We start from the raw sequence: 17,953 nt of genomic DNA on the forward strand, positions 1-17,953 counted from the left end.
CGTTACGAGCAAACAGCCTGATTACGAGGTTATCAAATGAATTCCCCACCCATCCAACATGCCAGCACCTGGAATTAGCAGCAAAACAGCCTTTTCTCCCCCTTCATTGTACCAGCTGTGTAAGACACCCAGTGGTACGCTGCTCATAGTATCCTGAGCCTTGGAAGAACCTGATTTAAAGCATTAAATTACAAGACTTTCCCCTATGTAAAAGCATTGGGAAATACCAAAGTGAATTCAACCACATGCTGATTTGCCAAGGACTTCTTTCCCAGTGGGAACTCACGGTAGAGCCTCCTCTAAGTTTACTCAAGTGTAACTACGCAGCAAGAGCTCTGAAAACAGGATTTGCTTCAAGGAAGTTCTATAAGTCACTGAACAAAGCTGTGCACTCGCCAAATAGCGGCTGCTCGAGTTATGAAAGAGGCTGCTTAACAAACAAGTGGGTACGTGTCCCACTGCGCTTCTCTTCCTCTTTGCTGGCTGAAGGACAGGATTCAGTGGAGGCCGATGACTGCTGTGCTCAGTGGAGTAGGGACAGCCTCACTCCAAGCTCAGACCGTGCTAACACAGGACATCAACGCTCGTTCAGGGCAGACACTTCCCAACCAGGTTTCCTACAGCCAAACCAAGGGGATGCATAAGAAATGGTCGATTAAAATCACTTTTTTCTACTCATTCTCAGAGTCCATCTCCCCAGCGAAACTTACAAATCAGATCTGCTTTTAAACAAAGCTCTCGTTTGCCACCACACGTGAGTAGGCATCATTTGGATGCTCTGAACTCTGTTTTGCAGAGGGAAGACAAGCTGGCTGCCTTAACATTTGTCACATACACAAAACCCAGCTTTTAACCAGCTTCTAAGAGCAAAACAAAGTATGTTCCTACCCTCTCGAGCACTGAAAACACGCAGGTGCAGCTTACTCCAGCTGCACAGTGACTGAAGCTAGAACTTAATGAGTTACTTTATCTTCAACAGCCACCCAGAGAACTCCTCCAACCATCATCAGTCACTTCCAGGCACTTTGAAGCACTCAACATCTGGTTTTGGCTCAGCTGAGTAAGTTACACAGTGCTTGCAGTGAGTCATCATGAAGGAACAGCCACAGGAGAGATGGGTCTAGGTCACAAAGCCTGCTTTTCTCATGATGGGCACCTACATCATAATATACAAAAGAAAAACCAAGTGTACACAAAGTGCTCACTGTACCAAAGGGTTTGACATTCCCATCTGTTGCTGACTTTCACTACTAATTTCCTCCAGTGTCCACCTAACACGTGCGATTTACACCACCTCCACAGCAACTGGGCAGTAGAAACAAAAGACAAGAGGATAAACTTGGTTGTTTTTATTCTGCAAAGCAATATGCACATCTTACAAACACAAAATTAATCTAGGAGAGAAATGTCATTTCCAAATCAGCGATTAACCATCATGCAACAAGACAAGTGAAATGTAAGAACAAAACCAAAACAGCCATCTTAACCCTACGATCACCTGCAGAGGGTTGAAAACCAAGGCTCAGATTTTCTATGTAATGCCAAAGGAAAATGCAAAAGGAAATGGCAGCTTTCTAAGAACAAGAAAACACGTGCAAATAGAATCAAAACTGATTCAAGTCATAGTTCAAAAGAAAAAGAAAACAAAACAAAAAAGGAAAGATCAATATGATCTGAACTTTAAGTTTTTACTCTTCTGTTTGGCTGCATTCAACTTTTGTACATTGCGCCTAGGAACAATCCAGTATTCCTGAGTATTGCAGCAGTTCAGCCTGATGGACACCCTCTCTGCTGCAACACAGGGGTGCAAAGGTGTAAACTAAGGGCAAAAAACACAACTCTAATGTTTCCCCTTCTGTATTTGTGGGTTATAATCTGAGTATTTCTGGGTACTTCAGTGTAGTGGATGATAAGTTACAAAACAGGTTCCTTCAGTTACCCAACACCAAAAAACAGATTTAAAAAGCCCAATAAATCTGCTTTCCCCAACAGACCAAATTCCCGATTGGATATTTGGAGTTTGGTTTTAAACTGGCTGGAACAGAAAGGACTCAGCTCTGCTGTTTTAAAGGAGTTGTGTTGGGTGTTTTCTATTTGCACCACCACCCCAATCCGTTTCCTCTTCCTGCCTTTGGTCCCCAGATCAAGCCACCCTCGTAAGCAACTCTCCAAGTCAGTATTGATGCAGAAGGCTGGGGGTGTGTGCTAAGGAACAGCTCAGACAGTTTCCATGAGAAGCCATCTACCTGGTTTGACTTCACGGATTCATTTCAGTGAAGCAGTGTGAGCCCATAGCAGCATCAGGAGAAAACTGGAAGCTTCGTTTTATCCCTAGACTTCAAACTAGGCCATCTCTAAAGCTTTGCCTTAACGCCCCTGGAGGAAAACACACATTAGTTAATACCACTTAAGTAACTGGAATTCTATAAAGGAAACATGTTCTGAAGAAGGTGTGACTATTTTGCTTCAAATGCTCTGAAAACTGGTGAAGTGACTGAAGTCCCATACATACAGACCAGCAGGATACCATTAAATACTGACTACAGGGTGTAAACCAAGAATCTTATGCCAGCATAATTGAGACTGTGAGATATTTGACCTGGGTTTCTTCTTTTGTGTAGTTTAAAGCAAGAGGAGGAGGGAATAAAAAAAGACCCTGTGTATGTATGCAGACCTGCAGTTATACTACCTGACAAGAAAGCTGAAAGAAAAGATGAAAGGTCAGTTAAGGCAACCAGTGGGATTGTAAAAGCAGTGGTGGAAATGTCTGCAGGAAAAGCTTAAGGAAGTTGCTCGATAAGAAGCCAGAATAAAACAGCAAAAGCCAGAACAGGAAGGGGAGAAATGCATGGAATAAAAGATCTAACTTAAGAATGGACACAGAGAACAGTATGCGTTTTACCGTGTGGTTTCTGTGACCTTAATCACAACAGCCCTGGTCTTCTCCTTGTCCTTCTCCCCTGAGTGGACAGCATTACATGGAAATGGGACAAAGCTAATAAAAGTGTCATTTTCAGCTCTCCTCCAGAGATGGCTGGAGAGTCCCGAAGTGGCGCTTTGTAACAGACTATGGGATTTCTTAGCCTTCCATCATCTGCACTTGCCCAAGGCTGTGCAGAGCCCCATCAGCCTGTTCAAACAATGCACCTTTTGATTAGCTTTCCATTTTCTAGGAAGAAAACCAAGAGGTTGCAGAAAGCTGCCCTGCAGCAGAGACACCCAATCCTGGTGTGAGGGCTGCGGATGGGAGCTCAAGCGGAAAGCTTTCCAGGTAGTCTCTATGCTGACCGGTTCTCTGGCATTCAGCAAGCCAAAGGAAACAAAAAGAATGACAAAGACCAAGAACAAACTAATCAGACTTCATACTTGCCAGTAAGAAACATCTTAAAATGGGACTTCACTTCTTTTTTTACTTTTTACTATGAATAAAAGCACAAGTTTGTCCTAAATACAGCACTATTAAAATGTGAATATGTACTTCTTTGTTTCCAAAAGAAAAAAGTATCTAAAACCTTGATATCGTTTCTTGCAAGCAAGGAGCAAACGGAAGAAAGTATTAGGCCACACAAACACACATTTAATTCATGTAGTAGATTGGTGGCACTGGAAATGCAGTATTCTATCAAAGGTGCATACTTGTTTCAAACACACTGTACATATCATTGGGCAAAAAAAACAAAGATCTGTTGGTTTGTTTGAGACACTTGCAAAGGCATCTTAACCTGCCCAGATGCAGCTAGACAAAAATATCTTGCTCTGACTATATGTAGCCATATCACTAAAGATATCTACACAAACATTCGGCTATGTCCACAGGTAAAGACTGAACGGTTCCGGCCGCGCTGCAATGCGGAACAAGTGCATCATCCCACCTATTCTGAATATACCTTTATAAATATGTACAAATCAATTACAGGCACTTGAAATGTCTTTGGTTGGAATAAACCAACATTGCAAGATAATGTATTCACAGAGTGTTAAGACCCAGTCCGGGTTCAGCAGGCAATGATTTCGGTTCTCAGTCATTCTCAGTCAAAGGAGAGGATGGATTATGCTTCTGACAAAGCAACCTAAACAAAAGGGAAAGAAAACATTTCATTAAACTCAGATTCTTAATCCTGTGACAGTGATAGTACTTATCTCCATGCAGCTGGCGTATCTGTCCTTGCCCTTCCAAAGAACCTTGAAAAGTCGCACTTGGAAAGGACATCAAAGTGAGTCTGAAGGTGTTTTGTACTTTGCATAATCAATTAAACAAAACCCTAAAACCTAAGAAAGAAACTGAAAACAAAACCAAAGCCCCCAGCTTATACTACAAGGTACCATTATGATCAAAAGGTGCCAACATTCACAATTTAATGTATTCATATTTAATCTGTCAAGCAAAGTGCAGGTCTCCAGCGCAGTACTGAATAAAGCCTGTTCCAACAGCTTTGCCACTGTTTTAATTGAATTCTGATTAACAACTGTTAGAATCAGGTATCAAGTTTTATTCAGCTTTCAATCTGTTGGGGTAAGAAATGAAACTACTCCATGCCATCTATTCAATACCTCATTTAAAACAGTGCAAGTAACACAGAGGAGTTGCATTACAGCACTTACTGAACTGCAATAATCCACTTGTGTAGGAGAGAAATCGAACTCAGAGGATCTACAAAGCACACATATGTATTTCGTGGCAGCCATCTGTAGAGTCCACAATGAAATACCCATGTCTCTTTGAAAGGGAATTAAATCTGTGTCTCCAGAGATAAGAGAAACCAGGCCGTACTATGTAAAAAAGGAGGTTTCCCATGTTTCCTTATCTGAGTCAATATTTTGTCATTACACAGACTCACCTTCTCAGAGCAGAATTCTGTATTGCTTTGCCTCAGTTTGCTTGGTCTGCCTTTAATAACTGCATAGCAGAACATGGTAATCACCATCACAAAAAGGAAGTAACTGGTATGCATGAGATGCAGGTTTATTAGAGAGCGATCGTCCTGCACAGAGAAGTAAAACCATTTACTGACAATGCATCAATAGCTGGCATTTTATATTAAAGCAATAATTATCAGAGCAACACAGAAATTGCTTCTTGAATCAACTTTGTCCCCTTGATGCAGCTGGCAGAGTAATGGAAGCGATTCCTAATCGTAGCACAAAGAGCCAATGCATTCCTTATGTTCAACACTCATAGCAGAGACCTCTTCCCATATACTGGGAGTGTCTTTTGCCAAATGATTTCAAAACATAGATGTTAGCTAATAAAAGCTGATGCACATGGAGGTTACAAGAAGATCATCACACCCTCCAGGGGTAAAGCACACTTAACTCTGTCCCAGCCCTCACACTGCAGGGTAAACCAGCCTCGAGTGTGACTGGTTTAGGACATGAACCAAACCATATGCAGTTAAACCAGAGCTAAGCATTTATACAACATGACATAGAAAACCACCCCAGCACTTACATCTGGAACTATAACGGTCAGTTTGGGGTTTAAAGCGTGATATACTTTCCCGATTGCTCCTTTGTAACACCAGAAAGGGTTATAATCTTGTGCATATTTTGTATTAGAGTCTCTTGCTGTGGTGAAGATCTTGTACCAGAGCGTGGCATTGCTGTATGTCTCAGGAACACAATGTGGTGGCTGACTGCATTAAAACCAGAAAGAGTTAGCACTCTAACTGCCATTCTCCATGGTCAGCAAGAATAACGTTTAGAACTGAGTAAAGCAGCACAAAACATGGGTTTAGTTTGGACTTTTCAAAACAAGAACAAAACCCAAAGCTTAACCAAAAAAGTGTATAAAACCCATATGATTCCTGTACTAAAACCAGAATTTAACTGCATGCTGTTTCAGTAAGTCAACATCCCACAGCTTAAGTGGAACAACACTGGGTTTCATAAGGCTTCACGCACTCATCTGGTGGCTTTCCAGGTTGTATTGAATAGTGGCAGTGAGTCTAGAGAAGACGAAGGGAAACTATTCTGATGAGAGGTCTGTACCTGTTGGGGTGTGTGGCTTTGGTACCATTTGGCTTACGCTGATCTCTCAGCAGGGAAGAGTTAAAAACCCTTAGTGACAAGCCTTAGCTCTCACGCAAGTTGGTGAAACTAAACTATAGGGCATCTTCCCCAAATAGTCACAGATTCTTTGCTCCCACTGATATTTAAATCACCTTTTGAAAGGCAGGGACTACAGCTCAAAATATCCACAGAGAAACCCAGTGTTGCCAAAAGACAGCAAGAGTCTCAAGGCTTCTACCGCGGGGAGGAGGGCACGTACATCATTTCCAGTCAATGCTAAAGCTCATGAGGAAGTAACAACCTCAGAGAAACAGCTCAGGAATTAATCACCCAGTAATGAGCCTATGAAAGAGTGCTTAAAATGCACTTACACTGTGACAGGAAACACATTGCTGGCTGCTGTCACAGTCATGCAAGTTGTGAACACAACCTGCTCGCAGTGGCCGTGAAGAACGCAGTCATCGGAATTCCAGGCAGCCGGCAGGGTGAACGTAATATTTATCTCCTCATGGGATTCTCTGCCTTTGAGAAAGAGAGAAGGAAAGCTGGGTTTCACTCACAAAAGTATCTGAGCAACGATCACTAGGATAAGGACAACACGCAAATGACTAAGGCAGCAACTATCACCCTGAATCTGTGCCTCTGAAGTCATCCAGGATCTTTGCTATCAACAAAGAGAGCAAGAAGGAAGTTAAAAACCACACCAAGCTACAAACCTCCCAGCTGTTGGTCTTTGTAACCTCCTGCCCCAGAAGAAATGGGGTCATTGAGCTCCTTGCAGCAATGAAAACCTCGCTGTTTCTAAGTGAATTCATGCATGGTTGGAGAACTGTATTAGAAAGTAAATCATAGATCCGCAGCCTTTCTCCTCCCAGAGACTTTGTTCCACACTTGCTTTTGCTGATGCTTACTTTTCAAACTGGAGAGATTCCCGGAGACAGAAAGGTGCAGATAAAACAATGTACGTTAACTCCTTGTGGAGAAAATAAATCCAGGCTACCAGAAATGGAGCTTGCATTTGATAGCTCTTAAAGCAGGAGCAAAACATCAACAACAAAATAGAGTAACACAGATTTACAGCTATGGCAAATGTCTCTTCACAGGTCTCTGAGGCTTAACACACCTTCAGGCATTAGTATAAAATGCAACCCTGGTAAAAGCTAAAACTCAATGAGGTTCTATTATTGATTTCTACTGATTTCCTACAGTCTCCTGTCAAAACCTACTTGTGGGCAGCCACACAGCAGATCGGTCTCTTCACACAGAAACAGTAATCATCTTTTTTGTTGCTGTTTGTAATATGAAAGCTTATTCATGTATGCATTTTAAACTGTATTTTGTTAGACAATATAGTACGTGATCTCTAAGGTATGTACATTGATACCTTTAAAATATGAGGTAAGGACTTGCAGATGTATCACGATACAACTGAAGATAGTCACTGTAGAAGCTTTAAGTGCTTGGATTTTTGTTGGCTTAAAAATTACCCTCCATTGTCAGTAAGTTAATCATTTAAAGCTGCAAAGGCGAATCTCAGCATACCTGCAGGTTCTTTTCCATTCTGAATGCAGGGAAAAGTGTTTCTAGCAAACAAGTGAAGGGCTCTATAAAGGAATATACTCACAACCAATCTGGAAACACATATCTGTTCTAAGCAAAGACTGATCTCACAATACAAGCTGGTGAATTTTTACATGGTTATATAGTTAGCATGCCAATTCATAAAGGTCAAGTCTCACATACCTGAGAGTCCAATCTGATGTCCAAAAATGGTGGAACTTAGATGTGTGACATTGCGAGAATACCCGCCGAACGGTCTCAGTGGGTCCAGTGTCAACGTGATGGTAACAGAGATGTTTATTGGACCAGAGTCCTCAAGAGTCTGTGGAGACTGTGTAGAAGATCTTGCCTGGCCACTAGTCACGGTACTCTCTGGAGTTGTGGTATCATTGATGAGATGCTTTAAGGTTTCATTCTCAGATATACAGAAGTCCAAATCATTAAACCTCAGGAGGAAGGTATTCCAGTCCTTAAGACAAACATGAAGATTTCAACCAGATCAGCAGCTTAACTGTTGGCTCACACTTCTCTAGAGCAGTGCAGATCTTGCTGCTACCATCCCATCTGCACTTCCAAGCCATTTAACAGAATTACATGGCTCACAAAGCAGCACAAACACCACCATCGCTATCTCAACAAGCTGTTTACAGGAGTCAGATGTGTTCAATCCCAGCCACTGCCTGACCGCTGCTCAGTGCAGCAGCAGAACGTCCTTTAAACTACAAAAGGAAGGTGCTAACTCGGTCTGTTCTCTCCACACTCAGGATATGAGCAGTTTCTAGCAAGGTTTCCTTCATTAGGGAATTGTGCTATTAGATAATACTTGATGCCTCATCCCTGGCAGTGTTCAAGGCCAGGTTGCACAGGGTTTGAGCAACCTGTTCTAGTGGAAGGTGTCCCTGCTCATGGCAGGGGTTGGAACTGGATGAGCTTTAAGGTCCCTTCCCAACCTAAACCATTCCATGATAAGAAAGCTTCACAAACAAACGAGCTCGCATGACAGAGTAAGAAATGCTTCTAGCTGTAGTAAAGATCCATGTCAGATGGTTCTGCTTTGTCCTTGAAATAAAAGAAGACTATTCAACTATTCACACCAATAACCTCTTCCCGTATGGAATTAGAGGCAAGTATAAATGAAGGCAATCTCCCATTACACTCTGCACACTCCCATGTTACTGTGGGGTGAACATCCCACCTCATTCGCTTTGGGCATGTTGTTCAAATCAGTATTCCCACTGTTTCGCTCAGGAAAACTTGCCGTACCTACCTCAGTCATTTCCGGTGACTTGATCTCCTTGATCTTGAAGAAATAGCCCAGTGTCAGAAAAGCTATTGCCATAGCACTTACACTGATCATAAAGACCACAAGCGGAGGTCGACTGCTGATGTAAACCTTCAGGTTCTCCAACAAGTTTATGTAGAACATTATTCTGATTGTTCACCTGAAAGCAAAGAACATTACAGCAGAGTGACCGGGCTGTGTGCGGGACAGGGCAGGGGTTGGTCCGTGTAAGAGGCAAGTCTGGCACCGAACCATGGGATCACATACTAAAATGAGATTCAATTTCATGACTCTGCATTGTTCATCGAACACAGTGCGCCTTAAAGAAAGCCCAAATCAAAACACGCTCCACATCACCTTCTCAGCACCTGAAACTGCCAACTCAGACTAGATTTGAAGAAAAGAGGACAACTTCTAGCACAGCCAAATATTAAGCAATAAAGCCAGCTCTTTCCTTTCCCCACACACAAAAGCAGGATATGCACTGCTACACCTTAATTCCAGTGATATTTGAATTTATCAAGTTACAGCGTGGATGGAGTTGCAATGCAACCAGGAGATCAGACTTTCTGCGTCCTTGCACACACCTTCAAAACTGAGGTTGAAGCCTTAGAGCTCCTTCTTCACTAGGTCCCTAGCCACAAATGCTTCTACCTTCAAACTGGGAGTGGAGATGCAGCTTAACATTTTAGGCTTCTGCATCAAGAATCCTGTGATCAGAACCAGCTAAAAACTGCACTGGAATGCAGGCTGGAAATCTTCTTTATGAGATTCCTGGAGGATATAGAACTTCAAATGTTGTACTTTGCCTGATTCCCCTTCTGAATGTTCATTAGCAGAGCAGAAACACAGCCTCAGTTTGCTTCATCAGCTTCCCCACCACCACTCACAAGTCCGGTGTTAAAGGGCAGCCTTGAGGCATCTACTTCAGGAGCTCTGCATGGAAGGAACTTGAAGCAAAGCTCTTCTCTTTGTCTTACCTAAAAATCCTGGTTGAAAAGGCTTTTAAAGCCCAATTAAACTAGAAAAGGGAGACTTTAGAGCAGTGTTGCTTAAACCCAAACCCATAGGAAAATGCAAACTTCAGGACTAGCATCTAAAGAGTTCAGCACTTCAATGGTTAACGTTTGAGCACTCATACAGATCTGATAACATTTAATTAAGTCAAGGACACTGCTCTCTGCAGGTCTGGGTGATTCTCATTTACTAGAAGCACACGTCACTTACAGTCCAGATGTAGCCTGGCTGAGGAGGGGTAAGAGGATGAGAGGGGCAGGCCTGGGAAAGAGGGCAAGGGAGAGAGTGATCTTTGATCTATTGATTTAAAAGAAAGCAAGGGAAGCAAGGAAGGGAAGGGAAGGGAAAAGTCTTTTCAGATCCTACAATGATCACGACTTTCTTGGGTCTATCCAAGATTTTACTGGCAGAAATGCTTCCATTGTTCCTGACAGAAGGAATATTGTCAAAACCTGCAAAACTGCCCAAGGAGGAGAAAATTCAGCTCCCTGAGAAGGGAGCCAAGGTCCTGTGGCTATAACCCAACACTGAGCTGTGCTTGCGGACCTTCCTCCCCACACACCTACTTGCTCTCCTTGGTGAAATGTGCTGAACCAGTGCTCTTCCCAAAGCACAAGATCACCTCCTGGCTGTACTGTACTGCACCATCAACTGACTTTCATCCCCTCTCTAAAGACCAGGGAAGCCAGCAACTTTTCCCCAGCAAGAATGGTGCTAACCATCTCTTTACACAAACACACTGCATCTGTGCTGTGGTTTAAACCCAGCTGGTAACTCAGAACCATGCAGCCACTCACTCCCCTCCTTTCTTCCCCCCTGCTTCCAGAGGGATGGGGAGGAGAATCGAATGTAACTCCCATAGGTTGAGATAAGAACAGTCCAGTAACTAAGGTACAATACAAAACCACTACTGCTACCGTCAACAGTAATAATGATAGGGGAAATAACAAGGGAAAAGAATACAATTGCTCACCACCCGCTGACCAATACCCAGCCCAACCCGAGCAGCGATCTTGGCCTCCCAGGTAACTCCCCCCGGTATCTATACAGGGCATGACGTGCTGTGGTATGGAATACCCCTTTGGCTAGTTTGGGTCAGGTGTCCTGACTCTGCTTCCTCCCAGCCTCCCCTCGTCCCTGGCAGAGCATGAGACTGAAAAGTCCTTGGTCAGAGTAAATATTACTGAGCAAGAACTAAAACTACCAGTGTTAGCAGCGCTGTTCCAGGCTGAAAGTCAAAACACACTGCTGCACCAGTTACAAAGGAGGAGAAAAATGACTGCTACTGCTGAACCCAGGACAGTCTGAGAGTGAAATGCACAGTGCAGAGGAAGGATGGAGCAGGAGGAAAGCAAAGGTGATATAAATACGCACCTTACCTTAACTTCTATCTCTGTCCAAGACCAGCTGCGCTATGGCCAAACAGGGCAGTGAAAGTTCAAAGGTGGCAGGAGAGGGAAAGGGAGGGCTGGTGCTGGTCAGGATCATGCTGAGTGCAACCCGTGCTTCTGCCTCCTATCTGGTCACTGGCAGCTAATTCCTTAAATGAGCCCCAGTTAAAAACCCCAAACATTCCATCTAGAAACATCGGAGACACATGTTGAGATGGAAAAAGATCAAAAGATAAACCAAAAGCAGAGTTGTGTTCAGTGTTCCCTTCTGGATTTCCTTTGGAAAATAACAACACAGATGCAGGCTGTATTACAGCATTTAATCAAAGCTGAATGTCACCCGCAGCATATACAGCACTGTGATTCCTTTTTAAAGGGGCTTCCAACAGCTCCATTAGCATGCTTGTTTACCACAGGGGCTAAAATCAGCTGTAAAACTGGATGTGCTGCAAAGCGTACCTATGAAAATATTTGGGTTAATATCTTTATGTAAGAGATCACCAGCTTTTAAGTGCTGCTTGCTTAATAGGCTCCCATAACTCAAAGGCTTTGAAAGCAATTAGGAAATGCTATAAGCTGCAATTTCCGAAGTGTAATATGCCTTTTGAGCATTTGTGAGAGAAAAGGGAACAACCGTGGATTTCTGTACTAGAGCTGATGTGAAAATAGCAGTAAGACATGGCTGGAGCAAAGCAGGACCAAGAGGAATGTTTCCACCCCGCTGCCTGCAGAACTCCTGATTTTTTTATGGAATAACGTGCTTAAATAACACTAATTATCAAAGAACGTGTGAATCAGATCAGTGCATGGAAATCAAAATGTGCATTCCCACTAGATTTAAGGGCTTGGTTAATGTTCCTCTCACTTCAACTCCTCCTTTCTATTAGGAGCTGTTAGCGACCCCCTCTACTGCACTCTGGGGACATCCTCCCTGCAGGCTTGCATCTAGGTCTGGGGCAACAGCACAAGAGGGACGTGGAGTGAGGCCAGAGGAGGCCATGGAGATGCTGCAAGGGCTGGAGCAGCTCTGCTCTGGAGCCAGGCTGAGAGAGCTGGGCTGGGGCAGCCTGGAGAAGAGAAGGCTCCTGAAGGGGAGACCTGAGAGCAGCTCCAGTGCCTAAAGGGGCTGCAGGGAACCTGGAGAGGGGCTTGGGACAAGGGATGCAGGGACAGGCCAAGGGAAATGGCTTGAACCTGCCCAAGGGGAGACTGAGATGAGCTCTTAGGCACAAGCTCTTCCCTGTGAGGGTGCTGAGGCGCTGGCACAGGGTGTCCAGAGAAGCTGTGGCTGCCCCATCCCTGGCAGTGCTCAAGGCCAGGTTGGACACAGGGGCTTGGAGCAAGCTGCTCCAGTGGAAGGGGTCCCCGCCCGTGGCAGGGTTTGGAACTGGATGTGCTTTAAGGTCCCTTCAATCCAAACCATTCTGGGATTCTAGGAAATGCTATTCTTCTCCCAGCTGTAGTTGTAACTAACAACTTCCTCGGTATAAATGAATACCTAACGAATATCATCTAAACTTTCATTTTCACACAGTTAAAACACAACAAAAGGACCTGAATGCTATTATCTATTGGCAGGTCAGAAAGCGAGATCAGATTTCACTTTGTAGCTAGATAAATAATGTAGGAAGCAGCTCTAATAACCGCTGCGGCCTCTCTGCACTCCGGCTCAGCCTTTTCATACTGGTGCAATAAAAATCTCCACAGTCAGCCTAACAAGGAGCTCAAGCACAACAGGAAGAATGAAAACTGCCAGCCTGGAACATTGGCTTCCAACTCCCAAGTAATTGCTCGGTATTGAGGTGTGTTCATCAAGACCAAATGCCACAGTCAGGCAGAGTAAGAGCTGATGGTACTCACCAGGAAGCACTCAACAAGCACCAGGGAGGTATCGTGCTCTTAAATCAGCCCCTACAAGCTATGGAAATGGTGTTATACAGTTTAAAAGATACAAATTGGGAAGGATGGAAAGGCACAACAATTCATATGTCAGAGTTCCAGGCAAACACAGAACTGGGGAGCCCAAAAAGTGAGGAAGCAGTCACTTACTCTACTGCAGCACAGTCCAAGACCATACACAGCAACCTTAAAGAAGTAACATTTTCAATCCCTCCTCATTTCTATATGAAAGCACAGAGAAAAGGTAACTTCTGAAACAGACCTATGAGGTTTCCAACAAATAAGGAAAATCATGAAGTCTATTGCAAAGACCGAAAAACCAGCGCAGTCAATCATAGCAGAAGTATTAAATTCCCATTTCAGGGCTTAACAGCAAAGGAGCTAATTCCTAACATCAATTTAAAAGATGTCTGCTGTCCTAAAGCAGGCATTCAAACTGCAGTTGCCAAAAGGAAAAGGACCTCAAACCATGGAGTTTAAGGAGGTCAAAGCAAACGTCTGACAATCTTTACGTGCATCTTGCTGTAACGACAACTACCATCTTTCCACTAGAAAGCTTAAAACAATGTAATTTCCTTACAGATATTTCCCTTTCTTGTCATGGATGCAAGATCTGGAGGGGTTTAAGTAATAATAAATACTGAAGTATCTTACGGGATGAAACCGCAGGTGGAAGGGAAGGATGGGAGGCCAGCACTAACCCATCCCAACAGCACTTCATTAAGACCTCACATGTTTTCTAAGCCTGAACATGCTACTGCCCATAATGATGTTTAATCTTAATTGTGCAGTTCATTTCGTTTGTAAATCAATTATGTTTTCAAAGATATCCCATCACTAGTAGTACAACAGGGCATAGAAAATGGGTCATATCAGGGTTAACTATTTGGTATGAAAATAACATGCCAGAGAAACACTCATAAACACAACTGAACCAAAGGATGATTTTCTTAGCAAGCCATCCATAAATAACATGCAAACAAAGCCGCAGTGTTGATCTCAGACTAAAGTGCCTCTCATTTAACAACAGTAAACAGTAGCAGGTACCAAAAATATCTTCAATTTGGTTTTCTTCTCTTCAAATGAACCTGATGTCTAACACCTAAACCACTAAAATAGTACAGCAAAACTGAACACAGTTGTGTTAGCTGTGAAGCTGGGATGGGTACAGGGGCCAGCACTGTTCAGCATCTTTGTCAGTGACTGGACAGTGGGATTAGTGCACCCTCAGGACCAGTTTGCTGATGACACCGAGTTGTACGGTGCAGTCGACATGCTGGAAGGATGGGATGGGATCCAGAAGGACCTGGACAGGCTGGAGAGGTGGGACTGTGCAAACCTTATGATGTTCAACAGGGCCAAGTGCAAGGTCCTACGCCTGGGTCAGGGCAATCCCAAGCACACACAGGGGCTGGGCAGAGACTGGATGGAGCAGCCATGAGAAGAAGGACTTGGGGGTGTTGAGTGATGAGAAGCTCCCCATGACCCAGCAGTGTGTGCTTGGAGCCCAGTAACCACCCATAGCCTGGGCTGCATCCCCAGAGCAGGACCAGCAGGTCGAGGGAGGGCATTTATATTCAAGAGTTCATATGCACTTTTGTATACAAGAGCTCTGGCTTGGGCATTTTTAAATCCTTCCATCTTCTGCAAGCTAAACCGATGACTTCCAACATGACTTCTCATCATCTAATGTGACTCACAGCAAAAGATACAATATTAGACTCCAGGACTTTGAAGCTGCATTAAAAATTGCTCTTCTGGTTACTGCTGCTTTGCAGGAGAGCCTGGGAGCGGAAGGCAAAAGTATTGGGTTTTACAAGCTCTGTCAAGCTTCTATAAGAAATCAAATCCTGCATTTACCATACTGACAACAGCCAAACAAACACAGTTCACAGACTTGACTCAAGAAGTATTAAAAGCCTCGGGAACAGTTTAATAATCGGAAACTGGTTTAGTGGCCAAGTGAAGGAGGTTAATCGTTGACTTCATTAAACTACTCACTGAGGAATGCGGTACCGAATCCAGCAAAGTACAGAAAAATGCCAGGAAAAGGCTCTTCAGACTAATGGAAAGTGTTGCTGGAGTGAGAACTGTGAGGAGACAGAGATGCAGACAGATACACAGCTTGAATCACAAGCAGAAAATGACTGACAAGTGGAGGAAATGGCAGCTTCAGTGGGAACAGCAAAATAAGAGTTCTGGATGCTGACAGAAGGTAACATTGGCTGTGTAAGAGAAGCAGGAAAACAGCCAGAGGCTGTGAAGGAGAAAATACCAAGAGCAGCAAAACGGACTGAAATGAGAGACTTGGGCAATAGCTGAAGTATGAAGCGTCACCATGTCTGAACACTCGAACCCCTGTTAAAAGAAACATTTCCTCAGCCCAAACTCACCTAAATAAGTACAGTCTGCATTTCACAGATGGATAATTAGCAAAACCTCATGTGCCAGGATAGACACAAGCTTTCTTCCAAAGTAAAAACGAGGAGTTCCGAGTTTGGAATCAGCTTTATTCACAGGTCAGAATGGTCTCCTCAAAGAAACTAAACTCCCAGCACTGACTTGCTTTTGGCAAGGGGAGATTCGGGAAAAGCAGCAACGTTCTGACACCAATGACTTTTGTGAATGCTTAGTTTAAAGCTCATTTGATAAATCAGCTTCATGTCTATGGCGTGGTATTTAATAAAGACAATAAAGCTGAGCACAGCTCAGAGCGGCAGGAGCTGTCAGGGAGTGCTTAAGGAGGAAGCTGCACTCCTCAGTCCCGGGGTGATGGACGTGCCAGCCTCCTGGCTCTCACCGGACGCATCCGGCTCACACAAAGGACACCGAGGTCTGTTTGTTCGTGCCCTCAGATGTTGCTCTCTCCTGACAAGAGCACTTTGTGTTATCAGGCAGCATTTCAAGTTCTTGTCTTTCAAGTGGGGCAGAAGAATGACGTTCCACCGGCCTGAGCCACTCCTCAGATCACAGGAGGTAACACAGCTGCTAAGGTCTTAACCCCCTTTGACTAAATCTGGGGTTGAAGATCAGCCTCGGAGGCACAATTTAACATCACCTCTGCTCACTCCGCCTAAGTTATGCCCTCTCCTGCAGACCTGCTGGCCAGAAGCTGGGTGTCAGCTTACTCCCAGAGACCAAAGGAAAAGCAGGTGGATGGAAGCGGCGGTAGCTCAGAAGATGAACTTGGAGCCATTTTGTATATTCAGCTTTGATGCAAAAGGATTAGTACACGTCCTATGACTCAAACATATACACAAGTGCATTAATGATTTACCGTAACCGGCCTTCAGCCCAGTGAGGGTGCTGAGGCGCTGGCACAGGGTGCCCAGAGAAGCTGTGGCTGCCCCATCCCTGGCAGTGCTCAAGGCCAGGTTGGACACAGGGGCTTGGAGCAAGCTGCTCCAGTGGAAGGGGTCCCTGCCCGGGGCAGGGGTTGGAAATGGAGGAGCTTTAAGGTCCCAAACCAGTCTGGGGTTCTGATATCCTTTAACCCCACAACTTTCCAGAAGGTGGAGGAGGATGTGGCATGGATCCTCTATGAACTCCTATCTAGCCTCAACGCCTGCCTAACAGTGCAAATTAACCCCCGTAATTACACCACTAGGGCCAACCACGCCAACAAACTTCCCGGGAGAAGACAAACCCTTAAAAAGCAAACAAAGGGAAAGTGGAAGAACCAAAACCGCTTCGGAGCTCTGAGCCGCTCGGTTCTGCAGGCGTTTCCTTGTGCCCGTACCTGCGGTTGTGACACCCGGTTCGCAGGTACCCTCCGGCTTTAGCAGCCATGTTCTCGGCATGATGCACCAGAAATTCCGCTACTAGGAACATCAATTTTAGGCGTTTAGACGAGTTAAATCGAAAGAGTAAAAGCGATAAAACACGGATGCGAAGCGAAAAGCAAAGAACCAAGGCAGGAACCGCTGTTCAGAAAGGAAACACGGTTGGAGCTACCGGGATCGCTCCTCCGCGCTGCCTTCCCCGGTCCGAGGCCGCACGCACACCCCGACAGCCTTATTTAAACGGAATACGAAGTCCATAACGAAGCAAAACTGACGCTGAACCGCATGGGCCGGCCCGAGGCCCGCCCGCCCGCCGTACCGCGGGCAGCACGGCCGAGGAGGAGGACCCCGACCCACCCGGCCCCGCCAGCGCCCAGAGCCACCCCCGTCCGTGTCCTACCGGAGCCGCAGCGGGGTCGGCGGCCGCGGTCCGGGCCCGGCGGCGCTCAGCGGGGCTGCGGCACGGGCGGGCTCTGCACCATCCCCCTGCCCGGCCGGGCGCTGCGGGGAGGCCGCTGCCGCCGCCGCTCCCGGACACCGCCTCCTCCGCCCGCTGCTTCCGGGGGACGCGGCCGCCACCTCTCACCCCGCGCGGATGGCGGCGCGGAAGGGACAAAACTGCTGCGAGGGAGGAGCCGCCGGCGGGCGCGGCTTCGGGAGCGAACAGCCCCGAGCGGGTACCAAGGGCTGGGGACGGGGTCGAAAGCGGAGCGTGGGGGTGCGAGATGCCCAGCACCCGCTCCTGCATCCCTTAGGGCCACCTCCTCCCTCCATTTCCCCTTCTTTCCACTAAAAACTATCCAAAACTTTGGGGTTTTACCTTAAAAACCGGATGGGATTTGTTAGGGGAGGTGCGACGCACTCAAAGAGTGGTTAATGGTGGTGGTGGAGCGATAGCAGCAGGGACAGCGGCTATGGGACATGCTCCAAGGAAAGGTGATGGTATTCCCAGCCCACCAGCATCTCCAGTTGTAGGCATTTACTCCACTGGTACCATTAGAGCAAGTGAAGAA

The 17,953-nt window shown here is 45.4% G+C and overlaps 1 protein-coding gene across 2 annotated transcripts; it reads right to left on the reverse strand.

Annotated features, from left to right (window-relative positions):
• Positions 1-1,334: 1,334 nt before the first annotated feature.
• Positions 1,335-17,506, reverse strand: TMEM248 (transmembrane protein 248). Of its 2 annotated transcripts, none has more exons than XM_065695162.1 (7): positions 17,341-17,506; positions 8,837-9,011; positions 7,753-8,038; positions 6,381-6,531; positions 5,450-5,633; positions 4,839-4,982; positions 1,335-4,070 (listed from the first exon to the last, which is right to left on the reverse strand). In XM_065695162.1, the coding sequence occupies exons 2-7, from the start codon at positions 8,993-8,995 to the stop codon at positions 4,050-4,052; spliced, it is 945 nt and encodes a 314-aa protein (XP_065551234.1). In that variant the 5' UTR covers positions 8,996-9,011; positions 17,341-17,506; the 3' UTR covers positions 1,335-4,049. The 2 variants fall into 2 exon arrangements, with proteins under 2 accessions (XP_065551234.1, XP_065551235.1); XM_065695163.1 differs by lacking the exon at positions 17,341-17,506 and adding an exon at positions 11,248-11,452.
• Positions 17,507-17,953: the final 447 nt, after the last annotated feature.

Source organism: Lathamus discolor, chromosome 14 (assembly GCF_037157495.1).
Source record: "Lathamus discolor isolate bLatDis1 chromosome 14, bLatDis1.hap1, whole genome shotgun sequence".
Lineage (NCBI taxonomy): Eukaryota > Metazoa > Chordata > Aves > Psittaciformes > Psittacidae > Lathamus > Lathamus discolor.

Bases quoted from the DNA above. Each gene is read 5' to 3' on its own strand.
- TMEM248 (XM_065695162.1), bottom strand. From the start codon at position 8,995: ATGTTCTACATAAACTTGTTGGAGAACCTGAAGGTTTACATCAGCAGT. The intron at 5,634-6,380 runs GTAAGTGCATTT...GTTTTAATGCAG, and splicing joins AATGTGTTTCCTGTCACAGT to TCAGCCACCACATTGTGTTC. The intron at 4,983-5,449 runs GTAAGTGCTGGG...TTCTCTGTGCAG, and splicing joins TGACCGTTATAGTTCCAGAT to GACGATCGCTCTCTAATAAA.